The sequence below is a fragment of the Dermacentor variabilis genome, chromosome 1 (genome assembly GCF_050947875.1).
Source record: "Dermacentor variabilis isolate Ectoservices chromosome 1, ASM5094787v1, whole genome shotgun sequence".
NCBI classification, from domain to species: Eukaryota; Metazoa; Arthropoda; class Arachnida; order Ixodida; family Ixodidae; genus Dermacentor; species Dermacentor variabilis.
The window spans coordinates 229,318,663-229,343,683 of NC_134568.1; the positions used below are offsets into that span (position 1 = coordinate 229,318,663).

General features: G+C 47.6%; 1 protein-coding gene across 1 annotated transcript in view; it reads right to left on the reverse strand.

The window, feature by feature from the left end:
* Nucleotides 1–25,021, reverse strand: part of LOC142558347 (putative G-protein coupled receptor CG31760) — a 230,400-nt gene that overhangs the window by 22,946 nt on the left and 182,433 nt on the right. The window contains exons 11-14 of the mRNA XM_075670494.1: nucleotides 21,746–21,960; nucleotides 20,312–20,450; nucleotides 17,891–17,996; nucleotides 13,778–13,921 (exon numbers count right to left, since the gene is read on the reverse strand). Coding sequence (XP_075526609.1) covers nucleotides 13,778–13,921; nucleotides 17,891–17,996; nucleotides 20,312–20,450; nucleotides 21,746–21,960 — 604 coding nt within the window. The remainder of the gene's footprint in view (nucleotides 1–13,777; nucleotides 13,922–17,890; nucleotides 17,997–20,311; nucleotides 20,451–21,745; nucleotides 21,961–25,021) is intronic.

Sequence of the window (25,021 nt, forward strand, 5' to 3'; positions counted from 1 at the left end):
TAATAATAATACCCTGCAATACCCCCTAGTGGGGTCTTTAAGGTAAATAAATGAAATGAAAAAAAAAGAAAAAAAACGTGCCTGATGACTGAAAAGTGGGAAAAGTCATTCCGATCCGTAAACCAGGTAATAGACAGTCACCGTTCAATTATCGTCCAATATCTTCAACAAGTATACCCTGTAAAATCATGAATCATGTAATTTATTCACAAATCATGAACTTCCTAGTCTCTAACAATTTATTTAATTCTTCACAGCACGGTTTTCGCAAACGTTTATCCTGTGAAACTCAGCTAGCTAAATTTCTTCATGATTTACGTCTAAGTTTGGATCACAATCAACAAACTGATGTCATCTTAGATTTCGCGAAGGCTTTTGATAAAGTGTTGTTACGGGTTCGTTTTAGATGGCTGTCCGTTGCGTGGCGCCACTTACACTACCCAGTAAAGGCGGGGAAAATAAACAACACGGGACCAGTTGCAAGCGGAATCCTGAGTATACGGTCGTGCTGCAGTACACGTCGTCGGTTTCTGTTTACTGGGTGTAACCGTTGACGGCAACCGCAGAGTCGGTCGGCCTCTCGGAACTGCTCGACTACACCCGTAACAAGTGGCGACGAGGGAACAAGCGTTCAAGTTTCTCATTGAGGTTTCTCCAAGTGCGTCGTCTTTCCACGCCCACTTTTACACACGTGAGTTCGCCGTTCGTCTGGTGAATTCGACGCAACAGAACTTCGTCATGACAATATTCAGTAACCACGAAGCATTGGACGAAGGAGAGGGAGATGTGTGGCCCTGCTACGTTGAACGCCTTGAAGCTTTCTTCATCGCCCGTAATACTTCAGCAGAAAAAAAGAAGTCAGTGTTCTTCAGTTGTAGGCAGAAGACGTATGCTCTCTAGTGGGATCTCGTTAGCCCGCTCAGCAGCAAGGCAAAACCTTGCAAGAAATTCTTCCCGTTCTAGGTGACCATTGCTGCCCCAAGCCATCTGCTGTTGCTCAGTGTTTTAGGTTCAACACGCGCGTTTGCGCAGAGAGTGAGTCCATCAGTAACTTCGTGGCGTCACTCAAAAGTCTCGGAATATTTCAACTTCGGAACTGAGCTTTGCAATATGTTGAGGGACCGTATCGTTCGCGGCATCAAGGACACAGTCATGCAGACGAGGCTGCTCGAGAAAGCACACCTTACGTACAAAGACGCCGTGAAGACTGCACTAGCCATGGAAGCTGCGAAGATAGATGCTGGTGAGACAGCCAGTTCCAGCAAAAGTTCGCGCTTCCTAGGCATAAGGTTGTGACATCAAAGGGGCGTGTCTCATGCTACCGCTGCGGGGAGGCATACTTCAGGACCAAGTGCAAGCACATCAGCACTTCGTGCAACTACTGCCGGAAGCAGGGACCCATTGCTTGAGTGTGCAACTCGAAGAAAAAACACGCTTCATCGCGGAAGGGCAAGTCTACAAAACTACACGGTTCCGCGCCTCCAGCTCGCAAAACTTCAAGTGGAACGCATCAAGTCAGCACAGTTGACAACAACGCACCTACCGATGTGCTTGAGATGTGGCCAGCCCACACCGTCGCGCCTTCGCCGCCTTTCACCGTGACCGTCAGCGTTTGCGACAAGCCGCTCCGTATGGAGCTGGACACCGATGCGAGCGTTTCTGTCATTGTAAATAAACGTCTTCGGGAGCTACTACCATCGGTGACTGTAATGCCATCGAATGTACTCCTACAAAGCTACTCGGGCGCGCTCACACAAGTTCAAGGCAAAGCATATGTCGCAGTACAGTTCCGCGACAGAAAAGCTGCCCTACCTTTGTTCCTGACTAGGGAAGGTCCACCAACACTGCTTGGTCGCAATTGGATTCGAGAACTGGGCAGTGACATTGCTGTCCGGGAAGCAGATTTTCATGCTCTTTCTGATGTTAAGGACGTTATTCAAACATTTCCTGAGGTATTTAACAGAAACTTGGAGCTTTCAAGGGTCCAAAAGCCACAATTCATGTTCCCCAATATGCGGTACCCAAGTTTTCAAGCCACATCCCCTGCCCTTTGCCGTGGAGGATGGGTTATCACAAGAGCTTCAAAGTCTACAGAGAGAGGGCATTCTAGAGCCAGTTGCCTCTTCAGCTTGGGCTGCGCCTCTTGTTCCAGTGGCTAAGAAGGATGGCCACGTCGGAATTTGCGGAGATATCAAGATTACTGTCAATCCAGTGGTCACATTGAAAAAGTACGAAATTCTGAGAATTGAGGACCTTTGGACCATGCTGTCAGGGGGTGAAAAGTTCACCAAACTGGATTTGAGGGATGCCTACCACCAAATAGTTATTGATAAAGTCTCTAGGAAGTATGTCACTATTTCCACACATATGGAGATATCTCAGTATACACGTCTTCCTTTCGGCACCAGCCTTGTTCCAAGAGAAATGGAGAACCTTGTTCGAGGACTGCCGCGTGTTGCAGTATATTTTGATGTCATTCTTGTCACTGGCCTGAATGATTCGGAGCACTTTCGCAACCTCAGTGCTGTTCTCTCTCGGCTTCGTGATGTTGGACTCAAATTGAAGTTCGACAAGTGTCCCTTCTTTGTACCACACGTGGAGTACCTAGGGCACATCATAAGCAAAGAAGGGCTACCTCCAACTTTCAGCAAGGTATCTGCAATCCTTCACCACCTTCAGCCCGTGACTTCAAGGAACTCCAAATCTTTTGGGGCTTGTGAATTTCTACAGGCGTTTTCTTCCAAACATTTCTGGACGCCTCCGCCGTCTAAATTCGCCTTTCATGAACGAGAAAAAATAGGTTTGGGGAAAGACCAAGAAGGTGCATTCAATACAGTGAAGCAGTTGGTAACGTCAGCTCCTGTCCTAGTATATTTCGATTCAGAGAAACCACTGTTTTTCAGTTGTGATACGTCTCCGTATGGAATTTATGTAATGTACCCCTTACACCTTTTATGTAATGCCCGATATGGGCATTACATAACGGGTGGGTCTTTATAAAATAGCAAGAACATCGTGTGAAATAATCATTTAACAAAATGGTCGGTTACAAGTTTTGTAAACGAAGATGAACAAGTGGTAGTAGTGATGTTGGAGGGAAGGCCATTCCAGTCTGTGGCGGTACGGAAGAAAAAGGAGGCAGTGAAAGTGATTGTCGGAGCACGTGGGCGCGCTACTGGAAATGGATGGATGGTGCGATGAGATATGCGTGCTGCTGCTGAGATGTAAGGCTCTTGATTAAGGGAAGAAAAAAAGAACCTTCTCGCGTCGTCGTACTCCTTATCTTTTCCTTACGCTGTCGGTAACGTTAATATTGAGAGTGTCGAAACATATAAGTACTTAGGAGTAACGTTGTCATGTGATCTGACATGGTGCGGACATATCACTAACATGTAGCGTCTGCTAAAACAACACTCGGCTTTCTAAAACGTCATTTAAGTCACGCGCCTGAACACTTATAGTTGTTGACTTACAAACCCATTATCAGACCAAAACTTGAGTACGCCGCTGCCATCTCAAGCCCGCACCAGGTGTACATTTTACAAGTACACTCGAGGCAGTGCAGAATCGAGCAGTCCGATTTATTCATCCATCCTATTCTTATCATAACAGTGTATCATCCTAAAAGCAGAGTCATCTCTATTGTCTCTCGCACTTCGTCACTGCATCGCATCTCTAGCACTGTTCCAACATTTATTACAGCACCCATGACCATCCAAGCTTTATCATCCCACCAGCCCGCACATCTCATCGTACCGTCCATGCCCTTAAAGTCGTCCGGCCAAGCACCTGCACTGCTACATTCTCCGCCTCCTTTCTTCCGCGCGCGGCATCCAATTGCAATGACCTTTCCCACAGCGTTGCTGCTATCACCTGCCCGACAATATTTCTTCAAAATGTAACAGACTACTTGTCGCGGAATTAATGTGTCGTTACCTTTGTTAAAAAGTTTTCTGCATATCCACCCGTTATGTAACACTCCCTACAGAGCTGCTTAAGGTAATAAAACGAAATGGAATGAAATATTCGTTCCTGAAGCCAGCCTGTTAGTTCTCTTGGTTGATTGAAGTCAAGTTGCCCTGATACTATTGGGAGAATATGTTCTGCAATACTGAGAGCAAGTTAATGGGCCTATAACTTTTTTATTCTTTAATGTCTTTTTTCTTATTGATTAGCATAATGTTGGTATTTTCCACCTCTGTGGTACACTTGAAGTCCTGAGGCACTGCGTATAAAGCGCCGCAAACCTTTCACGCATAGTAGCTTCTCCATCTTTAATTAAATGATTGTTATTCCATCTTGCCGCTTTTCCCCGGGACATGTGTTGCAAGGCCTTTTTAACTTAATCGCTAGTTATAGAAGGAGCCCCTGTATACTGTTCATCACTACTTCCAATTCAGGTTGCATGACTGCTCTGGGCACTGTACAGGTATGTATAGAATTCTTCGTCTGATTTTACTGTCATCAGAATTTAGATTAAGCTAGATTATGCATCTTAACTATGGAACCCTCACCAAAATACCTTTACCAGTGCCTTAGAAGAATTACGTTCAAAATAAAGTGGCTTGTTTCATTGTTTTTAGATACGATTATCAATATAGCGTGAGTGATGTAAAAGCAAGCCTTCGATTTGTCACATTAGCACCACGTCGCAAAATTTCACGTCTGTGCCTTTTACACAAACTGTTCTACAATTTCCCGGGCCTACGCGAAACAGTACTTTTTCCACCACACCGGCGAGCGCTCAGGTACTACCCCAGTTGACAAATAGCCCTCGGACAAAGCAACTGCTGGTAGTATTCTCAAGGTAACATTTACCTGCAGGTAGCAATACCCCTCGTCCGCTTCCTCGTCCATAAAGAAAAGAATTACGTGATCGCCAACGCAGTGTAACTGATTACCACGCAACACGATACGTAGGTCCCGTTTATGTGCATGGCCAAATAGTGACACCTCCGCATAGTGACGTCACCCCGTAGCAAGGCCCGTTTGTCTGCCGCACATTTGTATGGTGGACTCACAAAACCCATTTTAAGTGTTCTTGAAACCACAGCGTTCAGAAACGGCGTCAAATCTGCGTGGTATCGCAAAAGCCTTCGAAGCGCTGTACACTCGCTGTGACGTCAGCATGCGAAAGAATGTTGTTCAGCGTCTTGCTCGAGTCCACCGCTGAGTCATAATGACGTCCATTCTGTCTTCCGCTTTATTGTATCACGACCAGGGCGACGATAACGATTCAGATGAGTTTTTATCACCACACCCGCTGTGCCAGACATCAAATGGTGCTTTTTATATAAGCCGAACGAAGAATGTTGCTGGACCAGTTTAGCCTGCGTAAACGAAGGAGTGCTCATCGGACGTTGCAGGAAAACACGATTTTTCTTTCGCCTTCCTAAAGTTTTGTTCTGTTGCATTTTGACTGTGTAAAAGAGCAAAATAAAAAACAAGAAACAATTTTAATTTTCTTTATACTGTTTGGATCGGACCGCTGGTACGATCTGTTGGGAACTCGGCGCTGACGCCCGTGGTTGTACCTGGGTCGCAAGCCCCAAGGGTAGCGTTGGCCTGGCGGCCTGGGGTACAACTGGAAGCATCCGAAGGTCCCGGCAAAGCATGAGTCGACTGGTAACAACGAAACAACTTGTTTATTTTAACATCGCAAAGAGTTGGCGGTCAGGTTTGACCGTAGTAGAGAGACGGGAGAGCACTTCACTCAACAGAAGAAATCGGAGCCCTCCTTTTGGCGTCCGGGGGCAGCTGTTTTTATACTCTCGCAGTTGAGGGCAAGAAGGAACCCCTCAAAAGACGAGCACGTGAATGTACAATGGGCTAATGGTGACGCACACTGTCGTAGCGATGCCGTAGCACCATGTCGAGCACGATCTCGTAGCACCCTGTCGTGGCGCTGCCGGTCGGACACAATGACTGTAATGAGAGGATGGTCCCTGCTTTGGCATCGCCTGTTTCGGGCACAATGACTGGAATGCGAGGATGATCCCTAGGCGGTCGCATCGCGGCAGTCGCGCTTTGGCATCGCCTGTTTCGGGCACAATGACTGGAATGCGAGGATGATCCCTAGGCGGTCGCATCGCCGCAGTCGCGCCTGGAAACACCTGGCGATGAGTGTTGCGGCGACGACGATCGGGCCAAAATGTCTGCCGCCCCGCCGCAGTCGCGCCGGCAAAACCACGTGTCGCAGGCGAAACGCAACAGACCGCCCCGCCGGGGGAAGGAGATCCCGATGGACAGGGGACTGCATCCGCTGTCCGGAGGGATGTCGCTCGATGATGCTCATAACCGAAGTCGGGCGTCCCTCGACGTTTCTTGAGCGCAGCGCACAGAGAAGGCCTCGTTCTCTCGTTCAGGTTCGCACGGGACACTGCAAAGTGACTTCGGGAGAGTTCACATTTTTGTTCTCGTTCCCGGCAAGCGTTAGAACTACGCTGAAACTCAACCGCTCAGTCAGCAAGCACGGCACAACCCTCACTAAGCCCTGCCAGGCTCTTTCCCCTTGTTATACCACTGCCTAGTTCCTTACAGTAGTCTAGCATCACTCAGAACGCGTCCACAAATTGAAAAATTGCACTAGAAAGCATATCATCACTTTGAAACACTAAACAAAAGCAATATGTTAAAAAAAAATCCTGCCTCAGGAAGAAAAACATCAGTAACAAACAATTTTGAGGCTGATTCCTACGTTAGGGGCTTCGACTTAAGCCATCGGCGTTACCGTTGAGACTCCCCTTTTTGTAACGCACCTCAAAGGAATATTGTTGTAAAGCGAGGCTCCAGCGCAGGAGGCGGCCATTTTTGGGAGAGATGGTCTGCAGCCATTGGAGAGGGCAGTGATCCGTCTCAATGATAAACCTCGAGCCGGCTAGATAGCATGACAATTTCTGAACGGCCCACACGAGACATGCACACTCTTTCTCGGTGGCGCTATACGCCTGCTCACGACTGGTCAGCTTACGACTAGCATACAGGACGGGGTGTTCTACTTCTCCATTTTCCCGTTGGCACAGTACAACGCCCATGCCTCGCTCACTAGCATCGCACTGACAATGAACCCTTTTGTATAGTCTGGCGATCGTAGCACAGGCTGGCTTGTTAGGGCACTCTTTAGGGCGCTAAAAGCTCTTTCCTTGGTCTCGTCCCAGACGACTGTTTGAGGCTCTGTCTTTCTTAGAGCATCCGTCAGGGGAGCCGCGATATCAGAGTACCTAGGGATGTACCTCTGATAGTAGCCGGCGACACCCAAGAACGACCGAATATCGGTCTTGGTGCGCGGTTGCGGAAAGTCTCGCACAGCGGCCACTTTTATTTCAGAGGGGCGGCGACGACCCTGACCAATCACGTGACCGAGGTAGACAACCTCGGCCTGTGCTAACTGGCACTTAGGAGCCTTGACTGTCAAGCCCGCTTCGCGCAGGCGGGTTAGCACTGCCCGCAAGTGTGTCATATGCTCAGACCAGGATGCGGAGAATATCGCTACGTCGTCTAGATACGGTAAAGCGAATTCTTGCTGTCCCCGCAACACTTTATCCATGAGACTTGAAAAACAGTATGGCGCGTTCTTCAAACCAAAACTCAACACTTTAGGACGGAATGTTCCCATTGGTGAAATGAACGCCGCATACCTACTAGCCTCTTCTGTAAGTGGAACCTGCCAATAACCCCTGACAAGATCTAGGGTGGAAATAAACTGAGCGCTACTAACTTTCTCAAGGCGCTCCTCGATGTTAGGGATCGGATAAATTTGATCCTTAGTGATGGAATTAAGCCTGCGGTAGTCGACGCAAGGACGAGGTTCCTTGCCCGGTACCTCAACTAAAATCAAAGGGGAGGTATAATCACTCTCACCTGCCTCAATAACACCGAGCTGTAGCATTTTCTTTACCTCAGCCTCCATAATATCGCTCTGGCGGGGTGACACCCGATACGCCTTGGATCGTACTGGCTCTGTGGAGGTAAGTTCTATATCATGAGTAAGTACAGAAGTCCTACCAGGCCTCTCAGAGAACAGACCTTGAAACTCTTGTAATAGCTGGTGTAGTTCGGTTTTCTGCTCAGGCGACAGCGGTGCTTTACTGATAAGGTCACTAATGACTTGACCGGTGTCTTCCCTGTTCGTCACTGAGCCTAGTCCTGGAAGCTCGACCGGAAGCTCTTCAGGAACGTTTACCATCATGCACACCACTGCTTCCCTTTGTCTATAAGGTTTGAGCAGATTACAGTGGTAAACTTGCTGTGCTTTCCGCTTTCCTGGCAGACTTACCACGTAGTTAACGTCCGACAGTTTCTGAACAATTCGTGCTGGGCCCTCCCACTGCACGTCTAGTTTGTTGTTTAGCGATGTGCGCAATATCATGACCTCATCGCCCACCTCAAAACGACGGGCCCTGGCTGTCCGATCATAATAAACCTTGGCCCTCTGCTGGGCCTTTGTCATTGCTTCACCTGACAACTCCTGTGCCCTTCTTAAGCGTTCGAGGAGCTTAAGCACGTACTCCACCACGACTGGGTCGTCGCCCCTACCTTCCCATGATTCTCGAAGCATGCGAAGCGGAGACCGAAGCGAGCGACCGTACACCAGTTCAGCTGGCGAAAACCCCGTAGCCGCATGCGGCGCGGTCCTTAAAGCAAACATCACCCCAGGCAGACACAGCTCCCAGTCAGTTTGATGTTCAAAACACAAGGCTCTCAACACGCGCTTCATGACGGAGTGGAGCTTCTCAACGGAATTCGACTGTGGGTGGTACACTGAGCTGTGTAACAGCTTTACCCCACACCTTTCGAGAAAAGTTGTCGTCAAAGCGCTAGTAAACACTGTGCCCTGATCTGATTGGATTTCCGCAGGGAAACCAACTCGCGCAAATATGGACAGTAGTGCATTAACTATCTCAACTGAGCTGAGTTCTTTAAGCGGCACTGCTTCAGGGAACTTTGTCGCTGGGCAGATCACAGTCAAAATGTGTCTGTACCCCGTGGCTGTTACCGGCAGAGGTCCCACAGTATCAATAACGAGCCGTCTAAAAGGCTCCGTAATGATAGGTACCAATTTCAACGGCGCCCTCGATTTGTCCCCTGGTTTGCCCACCCGCTGACAAGTGTCACATGTCCTCACGAAATGGTCTGCGTCCCGAAAACACCCTGGCCAATAGTACTCTTGCAAGAGACGGTCCTTAGTTTTCTTAACTCCTAGGTGTCCGGACCACGAACCCCCGTGTGACAAGCGCAACAGATCCTGACGATAGCATTGAGGCACGACCAGCTGATCGAACTCCACTCCTCTGCGGTCTAGATACTTCCGGTACAGGACTCCACCTCTTTCCACAAAACGCGCAGTTCTCCTGGCGATACCTTCTTTGACATTGCAGCGCACGTTTTCCAGGCTGCCATCCTTTTTTTGCTCGGCTATCAAAGCCGACCGGCTGACTTTTAGCAACCTATCAAGTCCGTCTGACGTAGGCGCGATGAGCAAATCAGTAGATAGCTCTTCTAACTTTCCCGAATCGGGATTTTCCTCTCCAGTATCTGGCGCCTTCAACGCTACAGACTCAATTTTATTCAGTTCGGGCGTGCTCTGAATATCAGCTTGCTGCGCCTCTGACCCTTTTTCGTTGTTTGATAACGTCGGCCCCGCAACTACCGCCTTTGCAGCGAGCTCCCGAACCTTCGATCTGGTTAAGGCCTGAACACTAGCTTCACCAAACAAAAGCCCCTTCTCGCGCAGGAGGTGATCGGACCTGTTTGAAAATAGGTACGGGTACTGGGGTGGCAGCATAGATGACACTGCCGCCTCCGTCTCAAGCGCTCCGAAAGGTCCTTCAATAAGCACTTTTGCTACCGGCAGACACACGCTATGAGCTTCCACGGCTTGCTTGATCCATGCGCACTCGCCCGTGAACATATGGGGTTCTACGTAAGACGGGTGAACTACATCCATCGTAGCTGCGGAATCGCGAAGCACTCGGCACTCTTTCCCGTTCACGAGGAGGTCTCGCATGTAAGGCTCGAGAAGCTTCATGTTCTCGTCAGTGCTGCCTATTGAAAAAAACACAACTTTTGGTGTTGTTTCCGGACACTGCGCCGAAAAGTGACCCGGCTTCTGGCACGTATAACAAACGCCCGCTCGCCTCATCTCGAACCGCTTTCTGCGTTTGGCTGCCGCCGTCTCTTTACGTTCGGTCGCACTGCTTCCACTCGCATCCGCACTACGCGTGTTCCCCTTTGCTCTCATGGGTGTGAACTTCGGCCTCTCAAACTTCGAGCCAAATTCACCCTTTTGACCGTCCTTAGCTCCGCGAGCTCGACGCGTCACAAACTCCTCGGCTAGCTCAGCGGCTCTAGCCACCGTACTCACGTCTGGCCTATCCAAGACCCAGTATCGCACGTTCTCCGGTAACCGACTATAAAACTGTTCTAGCCCGAAACACTGCAGAACTTTATCGTGGTCACCAAACGCTTTCTCTTCTTTGAGCCACTCCTGCATGTTCGACATAAGCCTATACGCAAACTCTGTATATGACTCACTTCTGCCTTTCTCATTTTCCCGAAACTTCCGACGGAACGCCTCCGCAGACAGCCGGTACTTTTTTAGAAGACTCGATTTCACTGTGTCGAAATCCTCTGCCTCCTCTCTATCCAAGCGAGCGACTACGTCGGCCGCCTCGCCGGGTAACAAAGTGAGCAAGCGCTGTGGCCACGTTTCCCGAGAGAACCCCTGCTTCTCGCACGTTCGCTCAAAGTTAACCAGGAACAAACCAATGTCCTCTCCAAGCTTAAACGGCCGCATCAGGTCCGTCATTTTGAACAATACGCGTTCTCCTGCACCGTGTGCCTGACTTCCATTACGAGCGCGTTCCATCTCTACCTCAAGACGCTTCATTTCCAAAGCGTGTTGACGGTCACGCTCTTGTTGCTCTCGCTCTTTCTGTTCTTTACGTTCACGCTCTTCTTTTTCTTTCTGTTCTTTAAGTTCGCGCTCTTCTTTTTCTTTTTGCTCTTTAAGTTCGCGCTCCTGTCTTTTTGCAGTCTCTCTCTCTTCAATGGTCTCAAGGCATTCCGACAGCTCGTCATCCTCAGCCTCTAACTCAAGAATAGCCTTTATCAGTTCCGGTTTTCTTAGTTTGTCTGAGACATCCAGACCCAACTCTCTTGCAAGCTCCAACAATTTCGGTTTGCGCAACGACTTCAAATCCATGGCTGCTCTGAATGCTGCTTTCTCTACTGCCTATTATTGTCTTGCCGCAACTAACCCGGCAGCAACGACAACCACAATTACCAGCTCTGTTTCTAACACTAACAAAAGCCTGGCAAAGCTCAGAAGAAGAAAGTCCCGCACTCACCAAACCTCGCAGGCAGGAATTCCGCGCAGTCGTTCCGCTGCAGGCAACCAGTCGTCACACAGGGCTCGTTGCACTGCTCCCGGATCGTCGTTGAGCTGCTCAGCATACAGTCAACTGCATCTCTTCGCTGCTGGCCTCCGTTGTCGCGATCTCACCGCTGGCAGACAGTTGTCTGAAGTCGGAGGCGATCCCACCGCTGCCACCAGATGTTTGGATCGGACCGCTGGTACGATCTGTTGGGAACTCGGCGCTGACGCCCGTGGTTGTACCTGGGTCGCAAGCCCCAAGGGTAGCGTTGGCCTGGCGGCCTGGGGTACAACTGGAAGCATCCGAAGGTCCCGGCAAAGCATGAGTCGACTGGTAACAACGAAACAACTTGTTTATTTTAACATCGCAAAGAGTTGGCGGTCAGGTTTGACCGTAGTAGAGAGACGGGAGAGCACTTCACTCAACAGAAGAAATCGGAGCCCTCCTTTTGGCGTCCGGGGGCAGCTGTTTTTATACTCTCGCAGTTGAGGGCAAGAAGGAACCCCTCAAAAGACGAGCACGTGAATGTACAATGGGCTAATGGTGACGCACACTGTCGTAGCGATGCCGTAGCACCATGTCGAGCACGATCTCGTAGCACCCTGTCGTGGCGCTGCCGGTCGGACACAATGACTGTAATGAGAGGATGGTCCCTGCTTTGGCATCGCCTGTTTCGGGCACAATGACTGGAATGCGAGGATGATCCCTAGGCGGTCGCATCGCCGCAGTCGCGCTTTGGCATCGCCTGTTTCGGGCACAATGACTGGAATGCGAGGATGATCCCTAGGCGGTCGCATCGCCGCAGTCGCGCCTGGAAACACCTGGCGATGAGTGTTGCGGCGACGACGATCGGGCCAAAATGTCTGCCGCCCCGCCGCAGTCGCGCCGGCAAAACCACGTGTCGCAGGCGAAACGCAACAATACGTTCAAGTAACTACATTGTTACTTTGCAGATTCGAAGAGAAATTGTGTAATAGCGTCTCTTGCAACGCACTACGCATATGACCGCTATTCATGACATGAACCCAGCCAGAAACCCTGTGCTGTCCATGTAACCCCCTACCAACCCCACATTTCTTAAATGAAAAAGAAAGTTAAAGAAATATTTAGTCACTGTTACCTCCTGTCAGCAAATAGCGTAACTGAGGGGAAAATAATTATTCAAGCAATCCTTATTTAGGAAAGGAAGGACTAGAATTTTGGCAGAAATGGAAGAAAACAAAATTGGGGAGAAAATACCATAAGGAGAAAAATAAGCTTGATGGCGACCAACTTCAACAGGAAATTCGTCCGTCAAAAGCCAGTGTCTCGTCGACTTGGCCACGGTGGCGACAAGCTTCATGCTGCAAATAGTAGGTGCTTTCGTCTCATATAACCCATACTGGTGGCAGTGATACATGGACTCTTACTCTGGCTAAAATTTAGGAGCCGCTGGTGAAAACAAAAATAATAATCGAGTCCACACTCATAAGTTGATGCGGCAATATTATTCAAAACGCGTCAAAGATGATGGATAGAAGACAGCACCTGCGAGATGAGAAGATATAATAACACGAGAAAGCAAAAGTAGTGGCAAACAGTTGTTGGCGCGGTGATTCCCACACCAGCGAGGGTCGCAACCAGTGTTTGCGAACTTATAAAAATTTGTATGCGAATCAACGGATTTTGCTGGAACATCCAGGATTGTAGAGAATATTCCAAATCTCAGGCTTTCTTATATTTTCAAGGAAGAGTTGTACTGCTGCTTACTTTCTGAATGGCCTCGCCCTAAAACGACGATTACTTGCCTGCCCATAAAATACGCATTGCTCTTCTCAAGCAGTTACGACTTTGTCGCGGAGTATACTTGCTTGACTTGGCACATCAGTGGTAGCAGCGGCCCCGGCACAAGCACGAGCGGGTCTAGCGCTCTTCTTACTTGTAGCTTTTGTTAAGCACCCATCATTGTCACTCCTTATGCGAATGGCTGCTAGAGACAGGTACATCTGTTTGGAACCAGGAGTGACATTGGTTTGGGCATCTGTGTGGCAGACACACACGACAGCTTATTCACACCATTGTTTCTTTCAAATCGTTGGGCGCGGTTAGTAAGTTGTTGCACCAGTTAGTAAACTAATGAGAACGACCACATTTATTCGCGATATAAATAATTTCGTCCAGGGCCCACTGCATTCAGAAGGATATGCTGATGCTGATGATTTATGCTTGTAGTTATGTTGGTCGAGCACTCGTTTTGGCCGATGATCTGACGCCGCCGAAGGGAGATTTCCTCTACTAATCGAAAGAGCAACGTTTTCTCGAAGTTCCATCGCACATATTTGCGCATGCCGGCGAATTTAATCCGATGCGCAGTGCTGCAGTGCTATCTCTCGAGGCTCTGCGCGTAGAGTCGGTTTATTTACCTTGAGCTCCTCATTTTCTTGATAGAGGTCCACAGTCTCCTCGTGCATGAGCCCGACCCCATTGAGCGAAAAAGAAGCGGTGACGCCCCTGGCACGAGCCCTGTTGTCCCACATGTCGCCTTGTCCCTTGATCACACGATAGAACTGCAACGAGAAGGCACACAAGTGGTCCGTAAGAGACATTCACGGTGTCGCACAGGACTTTCAGCCACACCGCGCGAAGGCATACATCTCCGAGATCGCTACTGCGTAACGTTAATCCCAAGTTTGGACATTTGGGAGGAACTTGGATTAACGGCAGGAGAAACGCGTTAGCGTTTTCCTGACGCTAAGAGCACTCACACTCGCCACCGACCGACCACAAGCCCGCTTTGGAGGCAGTGCAGAACTGTCAGCCATACACGTTCAGCCGATGAGGGAGCTTATGTGTGACAAATGCAAATTGCTGCCACGTAAGGATATGTAAGAAAGTAAGAAAGAACGCACACATTAGCAAGCCGCGATAGTGTTACTCGCGTGAAGGAGAATGCTTGCGCTAATGCAGAAGAGTAGAGTTTGCGAACAGTTTAACTAACCAGCTGTTACCACCCTGCGTTCCGCCAGCAAGCAGACTGCATGCCGCAGGATGTTGACTTTGAATAAATCTGATGATAAGGGAAACCAGACTAATTATCTGTTGAAGTAAAATGGCAACGTCAGCGATTGTTATGTGTCGTGTTCTCTATTAGTATAGATATGATTGTGCTACTGTCCTTCCGTTGAATCAAGCACAAGATATAGCCCTACAATCACGTCCTCATGTGAGATCTAGTCTTCTGTCACGATAACTAGTGTGTCTTTAGTCTTTATTAAATGTGCTTTGGGGATTTTCTGACCACATGGCGCAATGCCAGCTGCCCCTTTTCTCTTAACTTTGCCAAGACAGCATCGTGCGCCCGCTGCCATGATAAGAAATTAAAAGTAAATACAAGGTCAAAGAAAGAATTTGCGCAGCGTTAACAGCGTACAATTCACACGTTTAGATCCACTGTGAACATGGAATAACACAGTCAGGGCTTGTACATGTCAAAGTTCTCATAGCAGTGCATGCGTTTGAACGGAAATAACTTTTTTCTTCTTTTTTTTTGACTTGCACTAAAACGCTCCTGAAAAAAAAAATAGTCATCCACCCAACTGTAACACGAAACTACAAGAAAACCCCTGTGGATTTCTCAGAAAGGAAGCTTTGCAGTTGAAAAAAATTCTTCCTGGTCCGGAGATCGAATTCAGGGCCAACGCAAACCATATAAGCTAACCAGGTGGCTAGCAGATTCCAGCGCACCTGCTGTAGTTGCGTAGTGGCTATGGTATTGGGCTGCCAAGCACGAGGTCAAATCCTGACCACGGCGGCCGCATTTCGATGGGAGCGAAATGCGAAAACACCCGTGGTACTTAGGTTTAGGCGCACGTTAAAGAACACCAGGTGGTCCAAATTTCCGGAGTCCTCCACTACGGCGTGCCTCATAATCACCTCATAATCAGGTCGTGGTCTTGGCACGTAACCCCCCCCCCCCCCAAAAAAAAAAAAACTGATTGCAGTGCGAGGCCGAATTACTCGACAGGTCGAAACATGGGGAAACTGAACATGGCAAATCCGTTTTGCATGAGAGTTGTTCCCTTGTGTGAACCTTCCTCCACCTCGCAGGCTTTCGTAAAATTGGTCGGCCATGAAGTGCTCCTGTGCGTCCTCCACGTTACTTCGTTTTTGGTTTGCTTTTACTTGTCCTTCAGTAAGCTTATTTTTTAGTTTCAATTATTTCAATCGTTGGCGCCTTAGAGCTTACATCTGCGAGGCATAGCATGTGTCACTTTCGCTCAGGCTTTAAATGTATTTGCGCCCATTTAACCGTACCTACCGGGAACTACGGTAGTTCGAATATGCCATTTGCACAACACAACAGGTACACCAGCACACACGCGCCTTTTGTGCAAGAGCGCTCTCTTGGATATCCTTAAGAGGAACTGAAGATAAAAATTACCTAAAGTAGCGCGCTAGAATTATCAAAACAAAATACTCCGAGTTCCATGTAAAAAGTAATGCCAATAAAGTATGTAATTTCATGTATTTAGCCTTTATTTATGCTAGTTTCGTTTTAGCGAATTTTGTTCTCCCAAAGAAACGCATATTCCGCTAATATGTAGCAAAAGCTGCGGCATTATTAGTGCACGCATTGTCTCGATATTCTTTTAACAATTATTGGGTGAAAGGAGGCAGCCATCGCCAGCATACGGTGGGAACGAGACAGCTGTGTTTACTTCCTTTTAACAACGAAACTGAGATCCAACTTGAACGACAGGTTGTCCCAATCCGCTTTCACTCCCTCATTTGGCATTTTCTATGAGGATGATATGGCAACGATGCTATAGCAACCCTCCTCCCTCCTAATTCTTGTCGCTGCACATTTGGTGGCATTTATTGAGACACGCTATCGACACGTACGGCTTCATGACCTTCACGAAAGAACACCCTCATATCTTCAATTAAGGTTTTGCTTGCGATGCAATACTCTCCACACAGGAGGAAGAAACAAAACTAGTATAACCATTAACTCAAGCCTGAAGTATTGCAGATTTCACTGAAAATACGCTAAATGCTTATGTGAGTAGTCACCGAACAAAAAGAGAGACGATTCGCTTTCACACAAAATAGATGTTCACTCCTTCCCCTCAAGAAGAAAGCAACCTGATGATTATCGTTCCATGTACTGAAAAAAAAAAATTGATGTGTGGAAAAAGTAATACGCCTTTAAACGTTAAACAAAAATGACATGGACTACTGTGCCAGAGTATTTCAGAGTATTTCCTCTGAAAAACATGTCACACGTAGTCATTTTGTCTCACATCGCAAGCAGTGGCGAAAACCATCATCATCCTCAACTCAGTATTTTCTGTTGTCTGTGAGAGGCACTAAAAAGTGAACTAAGTTCAGCTGTATTCGTAAATTAGGCTTTTATAATAAATAAGCATTACCTTGCATTCTGAAGGAAACAAAGACTCAGCCTGTCGAGTTTCGAGAACATTTCCTGTGCCAAAGGGTGACCCAAATACGAGAAATGGTTTTCACATTATCGACATCGCACACAAATACTGACGCAGAACTTTCTGGATTAAATTGGAAAACGGAGAGCTTGGCCTTCATTTTCGCGAATGCTAATCATAATTTTCTACAGACTGAATGAAATTGAGTTTTCAAAGAATATTTCACGAGTCTAAATTGTCTCTATTGTGTCTCTTTAAGAATTTATGGGCACCCTTCTAGCAAATCGTTTGATTTCAGTTTTTATGCAGTGCCGCACCAAAGAGTTTAAATACTCGTTTTTCCCCACACGTCATCAGATCGAACAATCTGCCTAAAACGTTTACTGATTGCCATTCCGAGGGCATGCTACGCGCATTGATTTCCGAGTACGACTTTGCCTGTTCACTGATTTTTTCTAGTGTTTTCTTTCGTTTGCTCTATGCTTGCTTTCTTAGTCAATTCCGATATGTACCATGTTCCCCCCTCCAATAATGCCTCGTTGGCGCTGCAGGAAACAATAAATAAATAAATAACGAAACAAAAATAAATAAATAAATAAATTTTTTTGCCAAGGCCGGTACTGGGTGCGCGCTCCTGCGCTGTCAACAATGAAACTACATTAGCGGCCCTCATACCACTGCAGGCCAAGCAGAAATCAACATGCTCGACTCACGTGTTGGCGCTTCGAGCACCGCGTGTATATTCCTGAACCTGGCACGTTATAAAAGCAATACAGGCGCCAATACAGATGCATCATCGTACAGCTCAGATGCCTTCGTGCCACACACACACACACACACACACACACAAAAGAACAAGCGAGATAGAGAATGGCATTTTTTTCTGTGATTTATACTGCATGCATGCCATCTTTGCCATAAATTCCGCAAAAATAAGCACCTAACTGTTGTACCATCTGCCGACGATCAAAACTGCAGTGAGAACGTATTAATGTATGCCAGACAAGCGTTCTGGTTGCCCACATTAGGTTGCCTTGCTTCATTTTATTGAAAGTTTCCCGGTTTTAGCCATAAATACGAAGCCAGAACGCTTACCTTTGGTCCGAAGATTAGGATGACAGTAACAGTGGTACTCAGCTGCGTTCGGATAAATCCGAACAGGTACTTCACATCGGGGCTCGCGCTCGGCAGAATCACCAAGCTGGAAATGAACAAATGGCAAAAAAAAATGAAGTTTCTTAGACATCGCTTGTGCATCCTTGCTTCTTTCGAGCTCAATTCAAAGCATAAAATATAATTAAACATTATTTTTTTAGTGCGACGGGAGTATATATAGAGAATATATCATTTCGGTATTTCTGAAATCACGTCGAAATTTTGTGACACAATAAAATCGGCATTGATCAGGGTTATTTTGTGCTGCTGTTACGACTAAAAGCGTTGTTACTGTGGAAAAAGCTACGAGATGCATATTACCGATTGGACAACACCACGTTATCTGAGCCGCCATGCCTTGCATGGCGAATCTGCGATAACCGATGCTTGCGCTTCCCTCTCGCAGAGCGTTGCGGCGACGTCCTTTGCCGTGTCAGCCATCGCAGTTTCAAATGTTTCCCGGTTCTATATACTTGCGCTCAAGACAAATGGTATTTAATGAACGCGCCGTCGGCTAATGTTAATAAAGTAAACATGCATGGCGTGCGACGACGCCTCAACTGCAAAGCTACTTAAGGGTGGTAGACAAGACCCAACTTTTCATGACATGCACATATATCTCACTGGAAGCCAGACTCCTCATAAATGGCAAGAACGCAAGCAGCATTTATACGATAGATAAAGTTTATACGCACACTATACAAAAAAGCAAATTATTCGTTTAAACTGGGAATTGGCACACTATTGGCACCCGGTGATAATAAACAAACAAGTTCCTACCAGCCCCACCACCTCGCCACCCCGCCCATAGCCCGTAGGCAAATCACGTGACACATTGAAGGAAATAGTTTTTTTTTTCTACGCTAGGCGCAATCATGTTTTCTAGAAACATTCGTTTTATGAAGCTTTCCTCGCAGCATAAGCGGTTATGTATATACAGGCATGGACGCCCTCCTCATGCAGATACGGCAGTAGTGGCTCAACGATCTTATCGTCTATGAGCCAAAGCCTATAAATGTCTGCCCGATCTGTTTGTAGCTTGGCAGCTCTTAGCATGCTTCCTCGAGTAGCCCTTGTTTCTGGTTAGAGCCACAAAAGGTGGTGAATGTCCGCTATAGATGCCGGAGCAGAATACCTTACGCAGTTCACTGGGTCTTCAGGTGTTGGGCGCCAGGCCTAGATGTAGGCTTCGGTAAGATGTCCACTAGATGTGCTGCGAAACTACTGCGTGCGCTCTAATGGGGCACCAGCAGCACAAAGACAACCCAATATATCTATAATACGGACACTTCTCGCAACGCTCTCGTCGCCGTTAGAAACGGTTACTCTCTCAGGAAAGCTACAGCCCATTGTTTACTGTCAGTCATGAAAGCACTACTGAGCAGCCGCAGCGTCATTTAATGATAATGCTGGGTGTAGCATTTCATAGCCATCGTTAGTCGATCATCTGTGAAATAACGTTTTATTTTTAGGCAGCCTAAGAGTAAACTGTATTTCCTACGTGCTGTTTTCTCAATAATACAACGTCTCAGATATGTACCGAGCAACCACACACCACGAAGAAATATTACGCATTCATTGCGTGTACACGAGCCAGATAACACAGGGTCTTGGTACGTGAGCCACGTATATTCTTTAATTGCGTACAGCTGTGAGATCAGTAACAGGATAAGCGGTGCGATTGCGCAAGCAAGTAAGAATGTAAAACGTCGGCCTCGGAGAGACAACTTCCGCGTTTCCGTTCTCGGCACAATGAATACGCCTGCCGGAGGGCGACTCCCCACCACCGCCGCCGCCTCTATTATCGACAACGCCACTTTCGCAGATTTCTCGTTATGAGCCACGAACAGTGTCTCGAAAGTAAGGCACGCAGGAGTTTGCGAAATCACCGGAGGCTTCCCGCTCTCGTTCCGCCCAGGATGTCTACGGCCGTGTCAGACGACAACCTCTAGCACCCTATGGCGCCCCTTCCCATTCGGTTCCCAGATAAGCGGTACCAGGTGGCTTCGCCGCGGGCGTTGTTGCCGATTTTTATCGGCGCGCGATGTGGGAGCTAGAATGATACAGTGAATCGGCAAGTAAATTGGCGCCGATTCCGGCAAAGACCGATGAGAATGTCGGAGCGGTCAATTTGTGGCGCACGCAACGCGCTCCTCACGTGGGGCTCAAGGTGTGACGCCATCACAGGGAGGGGGAATGCTGCACGTGCAAAGGCATCCGCCGACGCAGCGAAGAATCCGGCGCAGATCAACAAGGGCAGCACGCCGCTCTTATCGGGCGCCGGTCGCCCCCCCCCCCCCCCCGCCCCCGTATCATCTAGGGAAAGTAAAAGAGGGGGACGGTAACGTCAAGGCTGCTTACTGAATCAGCATCATGATGAGGTTGACTATGGTAATGTTGTAGATTGCCCAGCTGATGTGCTTCGCCTCGTTGAAAAAGGACTCGGCGTTGCGCACGTTGTAGCAGACCCTGATGCCCCACAAAAGGAAGAGGAACTCCCCTGCGAGAGGACAGGAAACGGAGGCACGCTTATCAGAGCGAGCTCGCTGGACGACGTCACGGTGTCTCCTTGAATGTGCGAAAGACGCTTCGATTGCGGCCCTGGAAAAAAAAACTGTGGGGTTTGACAGATAATGATTAATTTACAAAGGCCGTCAGTAAGCGATGACCCTAACATGGACAGTGAAGTTTGAAGGGAGAAAAAGGTGCTAAGAGCCCGTGTCCGTGAATCATCAGATAAATAAAGCGGCGCATAAAAGCACACTTCAACATGTCTTCTTCTTTAGTCGGTTGCGATAAGGCATAACAAGACAATCGTTGTTCCTGAGGACTAAGTCCGTACAGTTAGATAATAATTTGTTTTCACTTCAACAAGAAAAAAACTAATAAAGCATGTATGTATGCAATGTGCTCTAAATTAAGTTTGCACCAATTGCTGCTTACCTCGTCCCCTAAAAATAATTATCACCTGTCTTGCTTGCGTTCATTTTCTTTAAAGCTCGGTGCTAGATACTTTCCTATGAAGAATGCTGCGTCACGCTCATACACACATTCCGTTGGTGACCTGAAAATACCTGAGATGCAGCGTTAGACTAAACGAACGGAAAAGTTATTACAATAATTGTTTGGGGACAAACATAAGCCCCAATGCTGCAAACTTTTCTTGAAGTGTAGAGCGAGAGAGAGAGAAATAGAACAGAGGAAAGACAGGAAGGGTAACCAGACGCACGTCCAGTTTGCTACCCTGCACTGGGGGAAGGGGTATGGAAATAAAAAGAGAGAGAGGAGATAACTCTATCTTTTCTTGAAGTGTAAGAGGTCGGGGTTTTTTATGCCAGCAAGCTAGGCAACCTTAATATGAGTTAGTGTTTATACTTTTGTTTGAGTGCAGACTGAAGGCAGATGTGCCGCTCAACAAGAGCCTCAGTGTGTCACAGGAAGCGCTTGCCGAGACATTGCCGAAGTAGTTGCACGATACAGGCTGTGTGTTTTCTACATTTCAGTGTGTCTTACAGTAAATTCTTCTGAGCTAAAAAAAAAAACAGCAACACTAGCTATGAATCGACTTCGACTCGGACTCTCGTCGGCGTCGCCAATGAGTTGTAATGGGTTTGGATGACTTCCTGGAGCTAAAGTTTTCAAACATGGTTTATCCTGAGTTGTATACAGCTGACCACCTATTCCAAGGGTGTAAGAAAATATTTAAGGCCCTATCGATCAGGCAGCCTAGCATGCGGAAAAAACTACCCTGAGAAAGAAAATGGGCACGCTGGACAAGAAAGCGGCAAGACTCACCAATGGCCATGGTGTGATCCCACCAGTTGTATTCGCACTGCTTAAACTTGAGCCCATGCCAGTCTTTAAGATAGATGCCATCGGGTGGAGAAGAAATGGTCCAAGTCCCCAGGTAGATCGCCATCTCCAGCAGTATTGGAAACAGCCACTGCAACAGCTGCTTATCTGTCAGCTTCAGCTTGTGCGCTGACTTGACGCGGTACGTCAGCGACACCCTGCAACGCGAAATAGGCCCAGTGTAAACTACAGAGAACATGTAGAGAGAAAAGCCAGTAAGAGTGCCGGTAATGACAGGTGACAAGGACAGGTTCACTTAAGATACATATGCGCACCTGCCGTGCTGAAGGGCAGTGTCCGGCAACAGGGTAAACTCGTATTCTCATGCAGGCCTCGACTCAAGGCTGTTCCTCGACTCCGCCGAACGGCGGCACAGCCCACCTCCTCGACTAATAAATACAATGCGCTTCACTAACACTCCTCGGTGATTCTTATCACTCGGAGTTGCTTGAGAAAGCCACCCCCCCCCCTCCTGCGCATTTGAGCTGAAACCGAGAAGAACTTGTTGCAAAATTTTCTTTCAGACATTGTCGCGAAGCGTCATTGAAGTGCAGTGATCGCTTCAGTCGAAGGGCGGTGCTGCCAACCACCTTCTTAACTCGAGGTGGAGCATCGCGCGAAGGGACGATCTAGAGCGCGGGGTTTATTGGCGTCGCTAATATCGTGACGGCCGAAACAATAAAAAAAAAGCAGACGGGAACAAGCACGCGCGAAAGTAAGGGAACGTATCGAGGACCGCGTAAAGTGAGGCAAACGAACGGCCATGCAAACTATTTATGTTTCGAAAATAGAAAAAAAAACGTGCAAGACTTGTGTGCTCGGGAACCACGGCTCCTGAGCACACGAGAAGCGTTCTTGCAGCGCGGTTTATATTTCATTCGAGGAGCGGCGATGTGCTGCACTAGGCGCAGTCGAGAAAGAGCGCTGACACTAGTTTTTTGCTGGACTAGTCAGTCCATACTTATTACGGCGTCACGCGAAACAAAGTAAATTTTACTTTGTTTCACCGTCCTAACAAGCTGTGAGCTTCAGGTCGAGGCCTGCTAGATGATACGAGGGTCAGAGGCCGGCACCCAGACCCAATCTGAAGCACGCATACTGATTTGGCCAGGCAGCGCAGTTCCCTGAACATGCCAGGCCTCTTGAGACGAGCGCGCGTCCCAGAGTGGCCGACTGCCATGTTGGTTGCATGCTCCCGAAAGCGTTTGCATGGGCGAGCAGAACGCTGTACAGTCGTACACGTGCACCGCATTCCCTTACGAGCGCGAGCAAAGACATAACTGACAAGAGATGAGTGAGAACAAAAAAAAAAAAAGAAGGAAAGAACGAAAGCCGGGTCGTGACGCACGTGCGGTTATACATCCTACTCCCACGCTTCTGGAGATCAGACTTTGGTTCACCTGTGCGTGAAAGTGTTAAGTGCATTTTGAAATAAGTTTGAAATATTTAGATATATTAAATAATTATTAAATTTATCATACATTTTAAAGGTTTGGAACAACTTAAGTCCAAAGCGTCCTCAACCACTAGCACTGTGTGACGAGCAAAATAATCATATTGCTGTTCATGAAATCACCGAAATGCTTAAATATGCGTTCTCTTCCGCGTTCACTAACGAACCCGATGGTAAACCCCATGGATTCCCATGTTTAAGCCGCCATACCATACCCGCAATCACCTTCAGTTTTAACGGCATCAGGAAATGTATTGATTCTTTAAGTTTTCCTCTGGCACCGATGGTATCAATTCCAAAGTCTTAATAAATACCAAATATGTTACAAGCGAGACCTTATGTCATACTTTTCAGCAGTTTGCATGCTCAGGAGTGATGCCGGATGACTGGACCATGGGTAAGGTTATGTTAGTCCCGAAGAAACGTTCTCTATCATTATGTAGTGGTTACCGCCCGAGTTCTCTAACCGGCGTCTGTTCGAAATTATTAGAACATGTACTTGACTCCCACACTGCTACATTTCTAACATCTGTCAATTTCTTTCACCCTAACCAGCATGGCTTCCACAAAAAGCTATTTGCAGTATTGCTAAATGATATAAACTCTAACTTTAAAACATCCCAGTTGATGCCCTCTTTTTTAGATTTCGAAAAGGCGTTTGACAAAGTTCCGCATCACCGGCTTCTTCTAACAATTTCCGCTTTCAGCTTAATCCTCTTGTTTTAGACTGGATACGTATTTCTTGACCAATAGACACCAGTTTGTGAATGATAACAACCACTTCTCATCTAGAAGCCCTGTTCTTTTCCGAGTGCCCCAAGGCACACTACTGGGACCCCTTCTCTCCCTTATATATATTACTGATTTACCCAATAAACTCTCTTCCAACATTCGTTGTTTTTTTTTTGCCAGACGATTGTGTCATATATCGCCCAATCTTTACTAGTACTGATAAGCGCTCATTGCAAAATGATTTTGACAATGTTAAGACCCACCGTGGTTGCTCAGTGGCTATGGTGTTGGGCTGCTAAGCACGAGGTCGCGGGATCGAATCCCGGCCACGGCGGCCGCATTTCGATGGGGGCGAAATGCGAAAACACCCGTGTGCTTAGATTTAGGTGCACGTTAAAGAACCCCAGGTGGTCAAAATTTCCGGAGTCCTCCACTACGGCGTGCCTCATAATCAGAAAGTGGTTTTGGCACGTAAAACCCCAAATATTATTATTATTATGTTAAGACTTGGTGCAACTTGTGGCTAATGTCACTGAACCACAAAGTCTTTAATAGGAATCGTCGTGATAGCTTAGTGATTTTGGTGTTGCGCTACTAAGCACGAGGTCGCGGGATCAAATCCCGGCCACAGCCGCCGCATTTCAATGAGGGTAAAAACACCCGTGTTATTAGATTTAGGTGCACGTTAAGAAACCCCAGGCGGTCAAAATTAATCCGGAGCCCCCACTACCGCGTGTCTCATAATCAGACCGTGGTTTTGGCACGTAAAACCCCATGGTTCAATTTCTTAAACTTCAAGAGCACGTTTTCATTGGCGGAAGCATCACCATACTCCGAAGTACGTTCCCTGCAAGTCGGAAATATCATCTGTGGAATCATGCAAGTGCCTTGGCGTTACACTTTCAACTAACTTTTCATTGTCTTCTCCTGTTACGAACACTACTAACGAAGCCAATCGCACGCTTGGTTACTTCCGCCGCCAATGGCGCTTTGCTCCCCCTAAGTATAAAATTACTACCTTTTCTAACTTTTGT